The following is a 19948-nucleotide window of genomic DNA, read 5'->3' as shown; positions in this document are numbered from 1 at the left end:
TCTCTTCTTTAGTATCCTTGTCTTGAGTTCGCGCTGAACGTACTTCATTATGCAGTAAGGACCTGAATAGTGTAGGAGTAACTTCCCTGAAAGTCCTAGCAGCGCCAGGGGCACCACAGCAGAAAGAGATTACCAGTGTGAAGTGGACGTCATGATAGTGGGCATCATATACGCTCTTCTGATTGTCCACGCCAACACGTTAAATTGGTCTCTTGGGAGGTCCAGGGACTGAAGGGTATTAGGTTTTTTCTGTGGTTGGAGAGGGTTTCAGGCTGCAACATAACGGCAGACATCGCGGTACATGCCAGGCCAGAAAAAATGCCGGCGAACTTCGTCGTGGTTTCGTGACATGCTGTGTTGACCGCTATCAGTGCATCATGAAGCTGGGCAAGAACAGCCCGACGCAATTGAAGGAAAACAACGAGTAGTCTTTCGGGGCCGTCAGGACGCATACTGCAACGGTACATCACACCATCATGTAACTTTGAAGGGAAGGGTCGGGCATCACCAATGTTAACCTTTAGATAATACCTTACCAAGAAGGTATCCCGTCGCTGCTCGCCTCCAATGTTGTGAAAATGGGCGGAGAGAGAATGTTGGCAGGATGGGTGGTTGTAGCAGAGTTGCCGTCTGATAGGCCGACAGGATATCGGGACAAGCAGACGGCATCTTGATGCAAGCGGCCAGTTCCATGCAGGACTGAGTAGTCAAATTCTTGAAGGTGCAGTGCCCAACAGCCTAGGCGGCCGGAAGAGTCTTTCAGGATGAAAGCCAGCACAAGGCGTGGTGACCAGTGATGACTGTGAATGGCCGACCGTACAGATAAGGACAAAATTTCCCGACTGCCCGAATAAGTGCCAAACATTCGCATTCAGTAATTGAATATTTTCTCTCAGCAGGCAAAGGAAGGTGGCTGACATAGGCAACAATGCAGTTGCATCCTTTTTATTTCTGGGCCAGGACTGCACCGATGCCATAGCCACTGGGGTTCTTACGCACCTCCAGCGGTGGGAATGCCTTACAGCATTCTGCAATATTGTTGAAGAGAAAATGTGCTTTTGGAGCAGCTATCTCTGTTTATAGTAGACCTCTGCGCCGGTACCCCTGTGCGCGGGTACCGAAATTCCCGGCGGCCATGCGCCCTTGTTTCCATCTTAGGCGGCGGCCCGTCACAGGCGCGGGAGGGGGAAGATGACGATTTAAGAGATGGTGGGCATAGAAACTTGAACCTTGAACAAAAAAAAAAAATGTTTCCCAAAAAAGCGAAGCAGTTATCGTGGTAGCAACATGGCTTTTTATGATACTTATACACATACATGTTACTTACATACGTAGACTTCAATCTCTGTTTTCAAGACATAGCAGGTGTAAATAATAATTTTGAGCTCCTTGAAAAAGCACAATTCAACTAATTACATCTTTATGCAATTATTTTTTCTAATTGCTCAGCACAGAGTCTGTGCAGATACCCATCAAGGTCCTTCCAAAATGCACGTTCTGTAGAAAAGCAAAAAACAAACAAAAGAAAACGAGGAGAATTCTCAATTGATCTATTGGGCACAATATTTAGGGGATCAAATCATCGTGTATGTCGTGAAGAAGATGCAGCGAAGAACATGGGTGCTAGAACACTCTAACCGGCGTGAATTCTTATTTACGCAGAAGAATGACACGATTACAAGCGCGACTATGTTCGAGAGGGGCTGCAGCAATAAAACAAGCACATACCAAGCAGGCCAGGAACTCTGGCGATAAGGACAAGGTATGAGCACAATATTTTTTTTAACAGATTTTAACATGGTTATGTCATGTTGTGGTGTGGCCACCAAACAACCAATGCATATTTGGGTATGACCAAAGCATTATGCGCTGTCAGTCAGCATTATTTTGCCGAGTTGTTTTACATCCATTGAAGACACCAAAGTTTTCGAAGAGGTCGTTTTCCATTGTTCCGACGTTCGTGTGTCATTTTAACTCTACTGTGAGAGTTACATTATTGTAATAACACTTATATATTTACAGCATCATTAGTATAAAAATAAAGAAGAGGCCGTTTCTTATTTGAAAGTTCGTGACTAGTCTTTTTCAAGTTTGCCGTGTTTCACTTCCATTTCAAAATGACGAATAAAAAAAAAAACACACTATTCAGCACATTCAGATCTTGAGTATCGGAAATAGTTCTACTGATAACTCTGCCCTATGCATCCACTCTAAGATGCATTTGATTATCACCGATAACTTCTTCTCCAACATATATATAAATAATAACAAAAGCGGACCAAGAACCACGCCTTGAGGCCTCTTCCTGATGTGATATGTACTTCAGATGACTTCGGGTAGTTGAACCTAACAAGTTCTGAGCGTCACAGCTAGCAATCTGCTATCCAATCAACCAGTCTGTTGAAACAAAAAAAATATAAAAAAGCTGGAACTTTAGCTTGGGAAACCATGTCAAAGACCTTCGAATAGTGAATAAATATGACATCAACCAGTTTTCAGTCATTAAGAGAAAAAGCAATGTCATGCATAAACTGAACAAACTGTGTAAGTGTAGAATGGCCAGCAAGAAAGCCGTGCTGTGATCGTGAATGTATATTGTGTGCATTTACGTATTCCAGAATGTAATTGTTAATGATATACTCCAAATGTTTAAGAGCTGGTAAAAGACGAAAATATTTACTTATGATTGGGTATTATTTGTTAGTCTCGGACATTAATACAGTCACTACGTTTCTTAATTTCTACAGCTGGGGAACTGTTCCAGAGTTTTTTATTTTTTTATTTTATTCGCAACTTTCACAGATGGTGGCGTCGCCATGCAGCATCTGTCGGAACCGTCGTTTGGGAAATGCCCATGCAGCCAGCCCATGCCATCGTTCAGTCGGCCTCACTTTGGCGACTCGCGGCTGCTTTATATATTGTTGCTGGTAATTTCTACTATGGTTATTGTGAAGTCAGACAGTTACTGTGAGTCGTAGTAGCAATGATTTATTCTTTATTGTTTGCTTGCTGAGCTAGAAGAATCACAATATATGTTGGATGCCACTGTGCAGACGCCCTGCAGTCAAAGGCAAGGTTTCCTGCTTTGCACGAGCACGGACGCTTGGTCTTCCACGGCCGTGGCACGAGCAGCGTTAACGAAATGGCAGCATCTCCACGGAGTGAATGATGGATAGTGGGGCTAAGCATCCGTCCGTCTATTCGTTCTTGCTTCTGTCCATCCATGCATGCGTCTGTGTGGCGGCCCGTGCATCCATCCGCTTGTCCATGTGTGCGTCTGTTCGTGCGTCCGCACGTTCATCTGTGCATCCGTCCCTGCTTTCGTTCATGCATCAGCTCCTGCGTCCGTCCATGAGTCCATCCGTTCGTGCAGCCATCGATGCGTCCGTCCATGCATCTGTCTGTGTGTCCGTTCGTCCACCTATTCAACACTCCAAGTACCACCATCTCGCATCTTTTCATCATATATTCCTCATATAGAAGCACCACCATCCAGCGGACATTCCAAGGACTGAACGAGAGGAGGCACACGCACACTTTCTTACGGCTTGCGCTTCGTGTCTAGTTTCCACCTTTAACCACCTAGAGTTCATGGTATATACTAGTTCACTGTGTTCATGGCACTGCGGCCCAACGCTCGTTAAACCTTTCTAAAACCAAGGAGGTTATGCCCAGCGAGTATAACGTAGCAACACTTTCTTGTGTTCTGTGCGTTGTTAAACAATAAAAAATTTGCAGCGTGCATGTTGACTAAAAGTCGAATTCTCCAATCTCTCATTCCCCCTAAGCAGCCATTGGCATGTACATTGAGCACTATCTTTTATTGTTCAACAACGCACAGAAGAAATCTCTACCGGCACCACCTTAGAGGTCAAAATGTTACAAACTACTACAACGAACGGGTGCCGCTATAAGAAGCTTCACCCCTAAAAGCTGTACACCACAGCAGACGATGTGCCCGGCGTCCGAAACTTCTTTTCGATCAATATACGCCGCACACGCGTTTCTCAACATGCAGTGTGCGATATAATACTTGATAGAGTCAATGACCTTCTCAGCAAAGCCTTGACAACACGGTGGCTGCAGCCGAAAATACTACACAGGTCGAAGTGACGGGCACACCGGTGGCGGCTGCCGGCAAGCCGGCTGCACGATCCCCCAAACAACAGCCATGTTGGGCTTTCACCAGCGCCCTCTATAGGCGGTGAAAGTTGCGAATAGTAATATAGTCCACACAACATTCTGAATACTACTTTAGGAACATATTCGGAATACCATCTGAGCCATATCGTTTCGAAACCTCAAGATTTAGTATGAGGTTATGTACTCCAGAGGAGCTTAATTTAGGATTGGAAAGAGCAGGTAGTTTGGTGCATGTGGAAATTGAAGGAGTCATGTCGTTACCATTAGGAAAAGACAGCTTCTAGTAATTATTAAAGGCATTTACTGTAGCTTGAGGAAAGTTCAAGAGGACCGGCCTTCAAGAATAAAGATGAGGGCATAGACGATCCAGGACCAATCGAGCTCTATAACCTCGATAGATGGATGAAAGTCCTGAGAATGCACATCAGACACTTCGTACGCGCTCCCTGTCATCACTTTGCACTGTTGCCTTCAGAGAGGCGCCAAGCATCGTTCACTAAAATGACTATGAAGTAACACCAGAAACTTCCCTCGGGCTTCACTCCTGCATCTAAACCATCGATACCCTCCTTGGTGTCTTATTCGACCTACAGTGCATCTTAGTGTACCAGGGATCCGGAGAAAATCTGAGCTTTCATCGGCCGTGCTGAAACAACTGTCTCTTCTTCTTTTGCACGAGAAGTATTCAGACAGTGTACATATATATACCGATGGCTCCACGAACCGCCAGTGTTCGTCAGGTGCAGTAGTTGTCCCTGCAAGAGATGTTACCATCAGCTTTAGGACTGACCACTCCACGGCATCTACAGCAGCGGAGCTAGCTGCTTTGCGCGCTGCACTTTGTGTGGTCAATCGGGAACCACCGCAACAATGGTAGATTTTCAACAACTCAAGGGCTGCCCTACAATCTGTGCTCTCAGCACTGCGCCGCGGGCCATACGAACTGCCTGTTTTTGAAATTTGATGCCTTCTCCACACTTCACACGAGAAAGGGCATCATGTGACGTTTCAGTGGCTACCAAGTCACTGCAGCGTCATAGGGAACGAACATGCCTATACTGCCGCGCAGGCAGCTCTTGAAGGAACGTGAAAAGCCATACCACTTTCGCGGACCAATGCAGCCAGTAACCTTCGACGACTTAAGCGCGAAATCACGTTTTCACTATGGTGGCCACCAAGCAACGAGACGAATCGTCAACACCACCTGTCCTCTTTGATGGCTCTCCACATGCCCACTGGGCTCGACCGAAGAGAAGCCACACTTCTTCATCGCTTATGGCTAGGAGTGCCATTTACAAATATTATTCCTTTGTCACAGGAACGGCCGACAACGCTCTCTGTGATGCCTGTCATTGCGAAGAGACGCTACACCACATCCTGTGCGACTGTCGTATGACATCCAGAGACAGTCACTGGCGTCCATTCTTGAGTGCATCGACAATAGCCAAATGTCTGTGGACACTATTCTGTCAAGTGCCTGAGAAAAGACATTGCAACAGAAGGCGACAAAAGCTCTGTTGAAATTCCTACGCGACACGGACTTGAACAAGCGGCAGTAACAGAAATGTCACACACCGCGAAAGACAAGACTAAACTATGACTGAGTGTGCGTGCGTGTGCTGCCGAATGTGCTCTGTGTTGATCTCTCTTCCCTCTCTCCTCTCCATCTTTCATCTCCCCCTCCCCCTCCCATGTGCAGGGTAGCAACAGGCTGCCTATAGGCTGGTTAACCTCCCTGCTGTTCTTTCTCTCCAATTTTCCTCCCTTCCTTCATAAATGTAACGAAGACATTGCTGAAGTAGTAAATCTTACCTCTTTCATGTTAGCTTTTAGTTTACTTTTCAATGTATTAAATAAAGAAGCATTATCATTACACTACGAATGACGATTCTTACATAAGTGTTTTATGTGACGAGCGAGATGAATTATATATCTATGGTACTATGGGGGTCTTAGGTTTCATTTATCATATATTTGAGGCTCACACTTTGATAAGCATTTATGCACAATGTCACAAAACTTGTAAAGGAGCGCATCTATGCTGAGAAATTCACTACAACATTCGAATTCCTCAAAAGATGGGGCTAAAGTGACTAGTACGGAAGTGTCATCAACATTAGGAAAGTTCAATACACTTTTTCCTCATGTATTCGAGGACAACACACTAAATTTGGGGCGACTTCAACAGTTTCATGGTCAGAAAACCTTTTGATGACTTCACATTTTACACTGTGCGATAGGATTACGCAGACTCGTAACTAACTTAGGCTGCAACTAACTCTTTTTCATCTCACATCGTGCAACTGCAAAAGGCCAGCGTATGGGAATAGGGCTGCTTGCGGGAAAAGGGCAGTGTTTGTGCAGTGATCCCATAGCGCGTAGAAGGGTACAGGAGCCATTCGCTGATGCCTGCTAAAATAGCGAGGGCACCTGCACACACAACTGTGCACTTATTCTCAAAGTACACAGTTGCAGATCGAGCCACACAGCCTCCTACCTGAGTATCTTTTCATACTCAAATATCCAGCAAAAGAGAGACACGGCTTCTTTTCCTGTTGAGGAGCAATTAATCTTAGGCATCGCAAGCGGAGAGATGATATCGCATGCGCCGTCCGGCTGATGGAGATGAGCAGCTGGCTTCATCTATGTGTCAGTTGTGTTCCTCGCTAGCGCTCGTGAAATTTTATCCGGGGGAAAAGCATACAGTGTGTGTAAAAAAGGTTATTGAGATGGTGTTTATACAGAACAGAAAAACAATGATGAACGCCTGTAGAAAAGGTCCATACAACATTTTTACCAATAAAAAATACACAAAAACCCTCGAAGCAGGTCGGCCTTTTTTTATAGAGCTCCGTCGTCTTCACTGTAAAGAATTTGTCTGTCGGGATAATAAAATAATCAGGGGTTCCTTATTTCAATTTTCTTGGTTGATTTTGATTATTATGAAAGATTTAACAGACAAAGACCACCATATAAATATGAGAGACGCCGTAGTGAAGGGCTCCGGAAATTTTGACCACTCGGGGTTCTTTAACGCGCCCCCAAATCTGAGCACACGGGCATACAGCATTATAAAAGAAACGGCGGCGCGCCGCCATTAATGGGCGGCGGCGTGGTCTCTCTCAGAACTTCGATGGCGGCACGATCGACGTGAGCAATAACGGGCAGTTCATCGGCAAGCAACTTAGGCGTGTTCAGTAAACCTATGGGCCAACAAAGACATGCAAAAGTGTGTGGCGAGTGGCAGGGCACATTACTGAAGGCCATCATGGGGCAATGCACTACAGGTGCCAAAAAGGGTACGTTTTGCTCCTGTGTGCCCACAAAAGCAGAAAAAGTTTCAGAAGCAAGGGCATCTGGAGGCCTGTGCAATGTTCACAAGTGGGTGCTGCAAAGAGTAATTAGGCCAAGGGTGGAATTTATTTCTTTGTGACTTCGAATGGTACCTTTGCCAAGCTCACTTTGTTGAATGGCAAGCAGGGCCATTTTGCATGAGCCTGTGAAGCCAAGCAACTAAGGCAAATCATCCATCATTTGGAAGGCTCATCAAAGGATGCTTACTCTTTTGTAGCGAGGTCAGTCCTGCGCAAGTGAAAGCCATGGGAAATTTTCACCTTATTTTAGGGATCAAGAAGTTAAGTTTCACCTGGACACTGAAGTGGGCATCACTATTGTACTAATGGGCCTCCTACGAACGATGGAGTAGGGGACAACACACCTCAAGCCCAACATGGTCATCCTTGGTACAGTAAAGCAACGGTTGGACATTTATGAAGTCGTGCAAGCTACTGTCGTAATCAATGGTACCAGCACCATGGTGATCTACATCACGAAAGAGCTGAACAAGCCACCGAGTTTCACCTCATCAAGAGCTTTGAAATTCTCTAACGAATGAATGCAGCTGGTGCGGAGCCACGTCTAGATCCAGTATGACGACAGTATAATGATCTAGAATGTATGACACAAGCAACATGAAAAAATTTAGGGAGGTTTGAACCCCTTTGAAATCCCCCCTACCCTGGCTACGCCTCTGGTAGTGGCAGGGGGAGATGCACCCCAGAACAGAAACGATATCTCACAAATATTTACCTAAAGTGAACAATCTAACGTCTCTCTAGACCAATAGATGCGTTATACATAACTTCCTAGCTTGCCTCAGCATTTCTTGGAAACTTTCCAATTATTTTCGAACAATTACTTCTTAAGCCAATCAAAAAAAAAAATACCATCACGCAGGCGTATTACCAGATCACGCAAGCCCTATGTGCTTTAAGTGCATTCCTGCTAAATGGGATCTTCAAAGCAGGATTTGCATGATTTTTGAGCTCTTATGCCACGCAATGGCCGGGCTAGAGGAGCGGCACGCGCGCTCTCCAACAGCCTGCGTTACGTGCCTAGTTCCCACCTTTCACCACCTCTAGTTAATGGCGCTGCGGCCCAACGCTCGCTAAACCTTGGTAAAACCAAGGAGGAAAAAAAATTGCCCAGCGAGTTTAACGTGGCAACCTTATCTGGTCACATAGTGCTCAAAGTGCGTCTTTCTGTTACTGATTTTTTTAGTAAACCTGAACTTGAAGGCAAATTTATTAGAGATTAAGTCAGTGATCTTTTAATTTATTTTAATTAATTTTTAGGAATCCTTTAATTTATTATTAATGTACATGGGTTTCTTCCTCAATTTAAATCCAAACACATGCAGCTGGACAGAAGCGAGGCGCCGACTGAGAAAAGGTAGAAGAGAGAGGGTACTGGGTTGGCTCAAAACACCTCCACATGCAACAAGCTGTGAAGAATATGCCCTATTGTTCTCTCTTTGGGTGCACAGGCTGTATGAGAATGCGTGCCTACCGCTCCTCTAGCCCGGCCGTGGTCGTGCATGCAGGACCGGACAATGCTCGCTTCAAAAAAGAGAGGTACGCTAACCGCAATCCACCGTCACTGCGGGTGAACTGGCAGCCGGCGAGTGGAGCTTTCTACCCACCACAACATGATGGCACTGGATTCACTTGGAGCGCGCTTCCTCCACACAAGCCATTTTCTTGTATACCCTCCTAGGCTCTCACACATGTGAATAGAGCAGCCAGATAGAGAAATGCCCCGACATTTTAAAGATGATGATGATGGAAGGTGAATTAATTTCACAGCCACGAGTAACTCTTTCAAAATGCTATTTGTTAATTAGAAGTGTTGTGGAGATATATCGGGGATGAAATTCGATACACTGCTGAAACTTCTGTATTCTTTAATTTGTAGTAATGAAATATTTTCACATTAAACCAATAGACATTTGGAGAGAAATTTTCGAAGAAGTCCTTATTCTGAAAAAAAACCATTAATCTGAGGTTCCCTATAACGAGATTCGCCTGTGTCACTTGGTTCGGCCAGGACCAACTAGGAATCGATCAGCTCCGCTGTGCCTTTACTTTTGCACCACAGGCGCAAGCTTTGCCTGGCTTTTTTTTTTTTTTCAATTAAGCCTAGTTCTTGCATAATGTTTACAAATTGCAGGTTCCCGGCCAGGAACCTGCACACCTTGAGCATGTGAATATTGGGGCTTACCATCTTTAAGCACCATGCCCTTGTCACTGCAAATCTGTCGAAAAGCTGGTTGCACTGGCTTGAAAACTTTGCAGAACGTCTAAACAACGTTTATTGAGAAGGAAGTGCACTTGGGGCTGAAGCAGAAGTCTCATTTCACTAACATCAAAGAATGAATGGTGCTGAAATTCACAGAAATAAAATAAATTTTGAAAATAACACATTTTCAGTATTTTTCCATGAGGCATGCCATGATTGGGAATTCAGAATTATGCCTGAAAACTTGGGTGCTTTAACATGCCCATAAAATTCAAACACTCGGGCTTCAAAGGTGCCATAACTTCGCCTAGTAACAAATCTGTACAAAAACCCTAATCATTATGGTATTTATGTTCTCCATATTTTCGATGTCATTGCTTTCAGCAGTGTTGTGTGTTTATCATCAGTACCCAAGGATTCTTCATAGCCTTGGCAGTGTTTCATGCTTTGTATGAATTATAGTATCGGCACTGGAATTGACACACTGCAAGATATGAAACAGGCATACTTACAGCACAAAAGCCTTCTTTGTGACCAAATCACTTTGTGGCCTTTTCTGTTCTTGGAGCGAGCCTTTGGTATTTATCCCATGAGCACGCAGACAATCACTTTCGTCCTCAGTCTCACCACAAATAGACTCGCAGAACTGAGGTGGTGCAACAAAAAGGAAAAAAAAGAAACAAAAAAGTGAGGAGATAGGGGATCACAAATTACCGGCTCTGGTCAGCTCAAGACAACAGGAAATATATGACAAGCAAAGTGAAGGTCGCCACACGCAGCTTTAAAAATGACTACACCTTGAACTTACAACCAACTTATCTTTCACGGCTATGTGTAAAACTTTAATACTGTCTATGTTTCTTTCACATGATTATTCATCGCTGTAACAAACCAACATTCAACCCTGCGATTCCACTTGAAAAAGATGTACAGTTGAGGTGTTCACTAAGAAGTGAAGCATGGCAAGCTAATGAGAAGGCAATGCAAATGGTTCCAGAACACACCACAGCATTCAATTCTCGAAGGCAGAGCTTGGGTGTCCACAAAGCTTTTTATTAGATGCCTGAAGTAAATAAGTGAAATGAAATTGCTGCATTTTACTGCTTTTGATCGCCTCATCAATGATTCAAATCACAACCAAGTTGTCAGCCCTAAAAACACGCAGCCAGCGATGGCTCCAGGAAACTTTTTGCCATGTGCGTCCAATTATGTGCACCTAAGAAAAAGTACACGTGTTTTTAAACTTGCCCCTCTCTTTGAAAAATAATACCCCCCCCCCCCCCCAAAAAAAAAAAATAATACCCACAGAGATTGAAGACTTATTAACTGGGCTGAGTTACCCAAGGTACAAACCTATCAAGAGATTCATCAGGCAACAATATATAAAGTTTTTAAAGAAACTGAAGAGGTCACCCAGCCGTGCTTTGTTCAATCTTGCGTCGAAGCACCCACCTGGAGAGATTAGAAAAGTATGCTCCATTTAATGGGAATTCTGTTTATTGTGGGGTGAAATGATGTGTAGAATTTAAGCAAGAAACCAATCGCATTAGAGGATGTAATTCCCTTTCAGCAGCAATGTCTTTACCAGATTACCACTTTTATTTTGCGCTAGCACATGGAGATTTATTTATTGTGTGGTATAAAGCACATGGAAGGCTTGGGCGACTCTGCTATCCACTTACCACCACTGTAATGCCCCAACCGCACGAGCATGCAAAAAATTTTTTTCTGAAAGCAGTCTTTTGAAGCACCTCTTAATCAAGAGCTGCTGGCTTACGAACACACAGTGCCAACAAACTCTTTGGAGCATTTTCTTCCGTGGACCCTACCGAAAGTGTGGCACCATCAAAAGAAAACGAACACAAATATGTCCAAGTGTCCCTTTTGGATTGCTGTAGCCGCTGCTTTTTGTGTACGTCCAGGGCTCTCTGGCCACTGGTGTCGGTCACATATGTTGCGCTGCTATGCTTTTTGTGTCTGTGCTTGTGATGCACCGAGCATCCCCATGTTGTCGATGTGGTATGCATGACCCGTTCGGCTGCCTACGAGAGAATGTAGGGAAATATGCTTCAAAGAGTTTATGACGCCTTTAATAAGATCTCTAACTTAATTTTATAGCAATGCCTTCTTTATTTCATTCAACGCCAGTGCAAGGCGACCGCTCTTCAACGGGAGCCGTTGGTCCGTCTTGGTTCAGGGAGTGGTCATAACGGAATGCTGCATGATGAGTAGGGCTGCTCGCATCACATGTGCTTCTGAGCGCTTTCCCACTGAGACAGGATAGACATGTGTCCCTCTCCACTACCATAGTATCTCAGATTTGTTCTTTCATGCTCCTCCTTTGTGGCTGGAAGCAATGCCGCCGCCACCTCGCAGCGCTACAGTGAAAGCTCGTTAATTCACACCTCATCAATTCGAAATGGTCACCGCAGTCCGGTCCGCAGAGCATAGGAGACCATGTGTAAAGCGATTCGTTAATTCGAACAGAAATTGCTGCCTCTGCGGATAATTCGAAGCGCGCACCGCCGAGCATCATCATCGTCAAACACTAGTGGAAGCTTTTACGGCCGAACGATAGGTGGCGCGACCGGTTTTTTCGAGCTTCAAGTGGTCTCTGAGCAAAGGGCGAGCAAAGTATGGCCTCCAAAATCCAGGGAGCAATTTTTTTTTTCCGTAGCCCTCCCACTATCTCAGCGCCTGGCACCACTTTTATACGCGGGACCTGCGACGCTGAGGAGTCGGTGGAGTAGTCCTAGCAGTCCTAGGCCACACCCGGCAGCGTCACTTTGTTCCTCGAGCACGTTGTTCGTTCACACCGTCAAGCCGTCTTCTTCCGCATCGAAGTTGCAAGATGCCGCGGGGAAACTACTGCGCGAAGACTGTCAAGTAGAAGGTGGAGATTTTGCAAGAGGTTGACCAAGGAAACTCGAGCAAATACGAAATTGCGAGGAAGCATGGCATACCTCCGAGCACGTTGTCAACCTACATACGCAACACGATGGCCATTGAAAACGCCTATGAAGCCGAGGATTTTGGCGCCAGACGGAAAAGGCTAAGGACAGCGAAGTTCCCGGAACTGGAGTCCGCTTTGATTATCTGGGTTAAAGAAAATGAGAGCCCAGAGTATCGCATTGAGCGGCTCTATCATCATGGCCAAGGCAGCCGATTTCACCTTGCGCTTGGACATTGAAGACTTTGTCGCCTCCGAGGGATGGTTTCATCATTTCAGGGAGCGGCACAATCTCGTATTCCGCACGTTATCTGGCGAGGCAAAGGAAGTGGACGCCGAAACATGCGCTACTTGGAGAAGCGACACCTTGCAGCAGTACTTGGAGAGCTACTCACCACAGGATGTGTTTAACGCTGACGAGACAGCATTATTTTTCAAGTTGCAGCCAGACAAGACAGCACAGCTGTCTCCCAGAAGGAAAACAGCTGTGCCGGCGGAAAGCGCAGCAAAGAGCGTGTCACTGTTCTGGTCGCCGCAAATATGACCGGTACGGAAAAGGTCCCCCTTTTTGTGATTGGCAAAGCACTCATGCCACGGTGCTTCAAAAACATTCGGTCACTGAAGACAAAGTACGCCGCAAACAAGAAAGCCTGGATGACAGGTGACCTATTCAGGAAGTGGCTACTGAAATTCGACAGGCGAATGGACCTGGGCGGCAGACGCGTTCTTCTTGTCGTCGACAACTGTTCGGCGCACAAAGTCGACGTTGAGCTGAGAGCAACAAAGTTAGTGTTCCTTCCAGCAAATACGACTGCGGCCCTACAACCAATGGACCAGGGTGTGACAAGAAACATCAAGTGCTTTTATAGGCGTCACGTGCTGTAGAGAATGATTTTGTGCGCGGGCGACAGGAAGGACTTCGGCAATACGCTGCTCACTGCCATGCACATGTTGGTGCGCGCATGGGAACAGGTGACCGCGACCACAATCGCCAACTGTTTCCGCCACAGTGGATTTGCAGCTGGAAGTGCGCAGGATAGTTGTGACGTCGACGTGGATGGGGCTGAGGAGCTCATGCCAGTGGCATTGCGCGACACTCTTCGGGGCGTACGTTTTGCCGATTATGTTGAAGTTGACATCGGTGTGCGGTGCCCTGACTGATGAGGACATTATCGCTCAAGTAGCTGGTGCGCAGCCTGTGCGCCCGTCAGCTTCTGCGGTGATGGAGGCACTTAATGTGGCGCGTCTCTTCTTCAGCTTTGAAGAGGGTGAAGAGGATTCCCTGCGCCTCGTCCGCGCGCTGGAACAGAGAGCCGCAGCTGTGGCATTCAAAGAAAAGAAGCAGATGGTCATCGCCGACTTTTTTGGCCAATAAATATTTTTCGTGCCCCCACCCCCGAAATCCACCAATTTTTGCTCACTTTCATTATTCCAAATTTAGTTTTTTTTTAAATTGCTCAGCGTTTCCATGGAATTCAAATTAACGAGCTTATACTGTAGTTATGCAGCAGCATCACTGTGACGCGTCCCCATTGCTTGCCCACATAGCGCCGTGGATGGCGACACGCTATTTCAAAACATCGTATTTTTTAAAGAGCCAGCGTGACCGCCAATATAGTGAACACAAGGAATGCAAGATGCCGTCCCAGGAATCTGTACACAACGTGAAGATTACTTCATATGATTTCCATCGTAAGGCAATACCTGATAGGCTCTTCCCCCCAGTACTGCAAAGCAGATTTGAAGACTCGGCGATGGGTTAAAGCAGGAAAGGGCTAAAGGAGATGGTGGTGAACAGCTAGATCGGGCTCATCTGGCTGGCATTGATAAAATAGCAGAGGCGCTCTTTATGGTGCGCCTAGAAGACAGAGCAATGAAAATTTGCCCACACTTCTAATCAACCTACAATCGCTGGTCCCCACTGGTTTCAATGCTACTCTTTTATGATCGAGAAAGAGAAATCAGCCAACTTCATTTCTCGCCTAAAAACACTACATTTTTAAAGGGAAGATTGCCTTCTGTTGTGTGACTGCAACTGAAACTCTTTTCCCAAACAAGTCTTCCAGCTCAAACGACTTTCACGTGCTTGTGTGACATGGGTATAAGTCATCAACAAAGAGACAACATCTTACCTGTAGCCATGGCCATTCTTCAGTCTGCACGGCGATAACCTGCGGAGGGAGTCACACACACGCAACTGGTAAATGCATCTGAATGGCTTTTTAACAAAGCAACTGACAAATGTAGTAGCCATTCTGAAGAAACAAAACTATTCATGTCATTTCATGTCTCGCCTACTTTCAGATCACATTTTTCATAATAAAAGACAAATATCTAAAATTGCCAGCAGAATTTCCTTTTTCTTCAGGTTATATTAAAAGACTGAACGAAAGTGCTTGCAATTTACTATATGGTTGTGAATAAAAGACCACATGTATGCCTCCTAGTACAATTAACAAATGAGCATGGAACAATTATTGCAAAAATCTACAGCTGTTCCTGACTGTACATTTAATCACTCTGTTTGCAAAGCTCTGGCTATAAAAGAATAGGAAAAAGAAACAAAGAGCAGAAGCACATAGTCAAAGTATGATCCCAAATCCAAAGCATTGATCTGACGGCTATGTACAATTATATAACGTACAGATTTACTACACAGGGGTCTCACGAGTTGCAGTAAATGCTCATTTATTAATTATTTAAACTAACAAGCATGGTGTCCTGCATGCAGGTAATAATGATCACACTCAATGACTGCATGCACACAGTGTCCTATTGCTGGCATGCGTAAATAGCATTGGCATTGAGTGCCAAGTTTCTATGCCACATCTTGGTGAATCTAGGCATAGCCACCCTAAGTGTGCCTGCCTGCATGCTTATCTTGCTTCGTGTGTCTCCAGAACTTTAAATATTGAGACCACAAACAACAATTGAACAGAAAAGAACAAATGTCATCAGCTTGTCCTCTTTTGCACTCCCCATGGTTGCCATCTTTTCTCGAACAAAAAAAAAAAAGGGCCTTTGGAGGGGGGGGGGGGGGGTATGAGCTATCAGACGATTAAATCACTGTTGAACAATCGACGTCATGTCAGGTCTTTGACACGCACTCAATATAATATTGCTTTCCTTGAGCCAAATGATTCAGATTTACCAACAAAAACAGCACACTGAGCTAACCAACTAGTCTAATTGCTGGCATAAAAATACCTGTGGTTAGAATAACACTTTATTTACTGCTCTGAAAAAAAAAAAAACAGCTAATGATGGCAGGGGCGAACCAGCAACCAGCCTGCTGTCTAAATAACCGGCTGAGCTAGTCTATAACCAAACAAGTGGCGACCCTACACTAGCCAGAGCCTGTGTGCTGAGTTGCACGGCTGCGTGTTCAGTCACAGCTGTAATGCACAGAGCAGGAAGAGGAGATGTGTGCTCTCCTTGCACAGCTTGCGACAGGTGTTACTTTTAACAGTAGGTAAGTGGAGACACCTAATCGGATAATTTCATGTTACTTTTGAATCACTAATATTCCAAGTTTCGAATAATTTGACAGGATGGATATCTAAAGTGCAACAAAGGCCATTGGTTAGGGCAGTGTGGCTGAAGCGAACACTAGCATCGTCACAGTAGGCCTTCAGCTGAAACTTTCACGGATACTCTGGTTAAGGAGGTAGAGCATCTTCACTTTAAAAAAGATAAGTGGTTACCGCACATTAAAAAAAAAGAAAAAATGTCAGGCCCTTCAAAATTTCACTTGCGAAATGTTGTTCAGTCACGAGTACTGCAAGAGCCCTAAAACGTCCCAGCTTTGGCCCGTGAAACACTCAGCAATTAACTTCACGTTTGAAAATTTGCTCATGATGTGCCGCCCCACTGCCACAATGCACCACTCGCTCAGAAATTCCCATCGTTTCGGTGCACAGTGAGAACACAGTTTGCCGGCCTTATAGTAATGAAGTTCAAAAATAATACTTCAGGGGGAGCCCTAGATCCAAAGAAAGATGATCTTCTGAGATAATTAACTTTACCAAGGTATCAGCACAATTGAGTAATCTCTTCCCCTTCGCAAAGCAAGACTAGAAGAAAGCAGGGTTCCCAGCTAGCATACTGATGGATGCCTGGGATCAGTTGATTAAGTTCAAACAACACGTGCTGCACAAAAAGCAAATATTGATGCCGATAAAAAAGAACTTTACACAAAAAACTTTGCAGGCATTTTTTTACGCATATAAACATGCCTGTGGGTTCAAAAATCTCTGTTCCCCCTATGAAGTATGCTTTCAGATAGCAATAAATACGTGCTTCTGTTTAAAAAAAAAAGAATAATCATGCATTTTATGCAAGAACATTTGCCGTGGACGGATATAAATATGTTGCATGTGCACTGAGAGCTGTTTATAAAATACCACTATCTCGTGCTTTTACTATACTGGACAAAAGGCCACTGTATTAATGATGGCTGCATCTGTCTCGACAGAACAATTCACCTTGCCATTTGGCATCTCACTGTGACGTACGCTGTCGCACACCGCTTTTTCAAACACCACCATGCTGATTAAGCACCATGACCAGTTCACATCTGTAGTCTCAGAAGCTTTTCTAACTAGCGAATCATGTAAATTTAGTGTTAGCCAAACCTTGAATTTAAGCGACGTAGCAGGAAAAAAGCTTTCTTTTCTTGACGAGTGTATCACTTAATCATTTTTTTTCCCCTTAAGGTTACCTCACTCAACATGCACAGTTCTAAGCTCATAAGTTCATAATAACAATACCACAATAATGATATGCCAAAAGCAGGATATCATTATGAGACTATACTGGAGGCCTCAGGAAATTTGGGCCATCTGGTGTTCTTTAACCTGCACTTACATCGCACAGTCCACAGGCCTATATGACTTCCCCTCCAGGAAAATTTCATCCCCGCGAGCGGAATCGAGTTAGCGAAATTTTGGACAACACCCAAGCTCCATAACGCCCCGCCGTGGTGGTCTAGTGGCTAAGGTACTCGGCTGCTGACCCGCAGGTCGCGGTTTCGTATCCCGGCTGCGGCGGCTGCATTTCCGATGGAGACTGAAATGAAAAAGGCCCGTGTGCTCAGATTTGGGTGCCCGTTAAAGAACCCCAGGTGGTCTAAATTTCCGGAGCCCTCCACTACGACGTCTCTCATAATCATATGGTGGTTTTGGGACGTTAAACCCCACATATCAATCAATCAATCAATCCAAGCTCCATAACCACTACTCCACTGCAACGGACAGGCTTACAAGTTTGTACCATTTTATAAATTTTCAGTTGCAAGTGCAGCGCTGCGTGTGTTCTGCCTCTTTTTGTCCATGTTTTTCTGCGCATTTTTCTTTTCATAAATGAGTAGATGCTTCTTACATACATTATCATTTCTTCGAAACTTGAAAGAAATCGACAAAAGAAAGAGGGTCGGCTTACATTTCTAAAATCCAGTACAACTGCTGCCAGTAATGAAACGTGTCCTCACCTTCGTGCATTTGTCAGCGGGCACATCAGCAGTGCTCTGCAAATAGTAAGAGAAGGAAAAATGTGTTTAGTATTAGTGAAAATATCTTAGAGCATGATTGTGAAGTAAATTTGTAGTGAACTGAAGCACATGCACATTATATTTACACAATTGTAGGTCCACACATTTTATACAAATCTGAAATGTGAGGCTTGGGGGGGGACATTTTTTTTACTAACAATCAAAACGTAAACTAGAACCACGAGGAAGAGAGGGACAAACAAGAAATCAGAAATGTTGTGGCATGGTTACAATGTGACATTTGTTTTACAGTTATACGTATAACATATGACATTCAGCGCACTAGTTTCGAAGACAAAAACTTTTTTTTTTAATTTGTAACTTTGATCAAATCACTATGCACCAGCAGGAGTGTCCCGGTTGATTGGAAGGGCAACTCTCCGATAATGAACTGATGCTCCCATAAAAGCCGTGTGTGGCATTTTTTGAAGCGTCAATTTTTAATAGAAGAACCGCTGTCCTAATCAACAGCGGCACTGCTGACAGGAAACAGTGGTTTGGCGGTGTTTTTATGTCGAGGGGCACCAGTAGTAGATGGAAGATCTCAGACTTTTTCGATGTTTATTTTTTTCTGCACCAAGGAGTCTCTGCCAACTTAGTCATGCCTCCTTCTTTCTCATCTTTGACTGTCATCAAGTCCACAGCAAGAGTGTAGGGTGTCGGCACTCGCTGGAGCTATCAAGGTCCCAAGTTTTGCTGTGTACTGTGCACAAGTGAGCAATGACAGCGCAGATTTGCTTGCCACATAATGCTGCGCAAGCACCCCTTTTCTTTTTGCAAGGTCTGAAAAAAAATGCCAATGACGAGTCTGGGACCAGGCAAACACACCTCTCCAAAATCAGGTCAGATTATCCTTCAACATGGGGCGGGGGCCACTTGCTCCGCATTTTACCGTAGCATCACCCGTACAGTCAACCTGCCAGGCCACATTCTACTGCTGCGTTTGATCACTGCACTTGATTGTCACGAGAACTCAAAACCAAAAACTTTCGGTGCTCATTCACAGCAGCATTCAAGAGGGCAGCCAATACTGAAAAGAACGAGCAATTTAGTGGCGAGACGCAAGCATGTATACAGTGGGCAGTGAACAAGCGGTGGGCGTAGGATATCCAAATCTTCACGAGCAGCCCCAAGATCTGGCATGTTTTCTGGAGCTTGCAGCACACGTGAATGAACAATGCGATCGATCTCTGCTGGCAACCCACCAAATGGTCACACAAAAAGCCCACGTCTTCGATTTTGGGAACGAGATTGCTGAGGGTTCACTTTGGGGCCAAGGCACCGAAATTGATGAAAAGGAATGGCTCCACGATGATGAATGAGCAACATGCACTCGAGTCCAGGAGGCACGTCAATTTCAGTTTCTAAAGGTGCTCATGTGTTTTTTGGTGTTACTTTGCTGATGTACGACTTATGGTAGCTGACCTGCATTTCAGTTGACTTGAGGGGGATGAGTACCAAAGAAAAATGTGCAACTGCTACTGCCCATCGCTTTGTTATATTGAAAGGAACCCCACAAAATTTTGCAGGTTCGTTGAGTAGAGATTTCACTAGAACTTTTGTGAATTGAGCAAGAATATGCAAAGTCATTCTAAAAATAATCCAATTTAAATAATTTTACTCTTTTGACTTTTTTTTTAAAGGAACATTTGTAAGAAAGGTTTCGCATGTAAAATGGTCAAATCTCTTCTGGTTATTACATTTTCCTTAGGTATCCTTCTGAATCAGAA

General features: G+C 44.7%; 1 protein-coding gene and 1 long non-coding RNA gene across 8 annotated transcripts in view; one reads left to right on the top strand and one right to left on the bottom strand.

The window, feature by feature from the left end:
- Positions 1 to 19948, bottom strand: part of LOC119164575 (uncharacterized) — a 48231-nt gene that overhangs the window by 5519 nt on the left and 22764 nt on the right. For 2 of the 7 annotated variants that reach the window (XM_075872529.1, XM_075872528.1), the window contains 3 exons: positions 18159 to 18194; positions 14803 to 14841; positions 10233 to 10366 (listed from right to left, as the gene is read on the bottom strand). In XM_075872529.1, the coding sequence (XP_075728644.1) occupies positions 10233 to 10366; positions 14803 to 14841; positions 18159 to 18194 (209 nt within the window). Of the gene's footprint in view, positions 1 to 9702; positions 9864 to 10232; positions 10367 to 11031; positions 11173 to 14802; positions 14842 to 18109; positions 18195 to 19948 lie in introns of those variants that run through there. The other 5 variants (XM_075872534.1, XM_075872531.1, XM_075872533.1 and 2 more) reach the window with 3 other exon arrangements.
- LOC142769358 (uncharacterized) lies at positions 1652 to 6025 on the top strand. The gene is made up of 2 exons (XR_012885792.1): positions 1652 to 1762; positions 2803 to 6025. It is a non-coding gene; the product is annotated as an uncharacterized LOC142769358 (long non-coding RNA).

The sequence above is a fragment of the Rhipicephalus microplus genome, chromosome 8, assembly GCF_043290135.1.
Source record: "Rhipicephalus microplus isolate Deutch F79 chromosome 8, USDA_Rmic, whole genome shotgun sequence".
Classification (NCBI taxonomy): Eukaryota; Metazoa; Arthropoda; class Arachnida; order Ixodida; family Ixodidae; genus Rhipicephalus; species Rhipicephalus microplus.
Note: the sequence above shows the minus strand (reverse complement) of the source record. Positions and strands in the feature narration are given on the sequence as shown.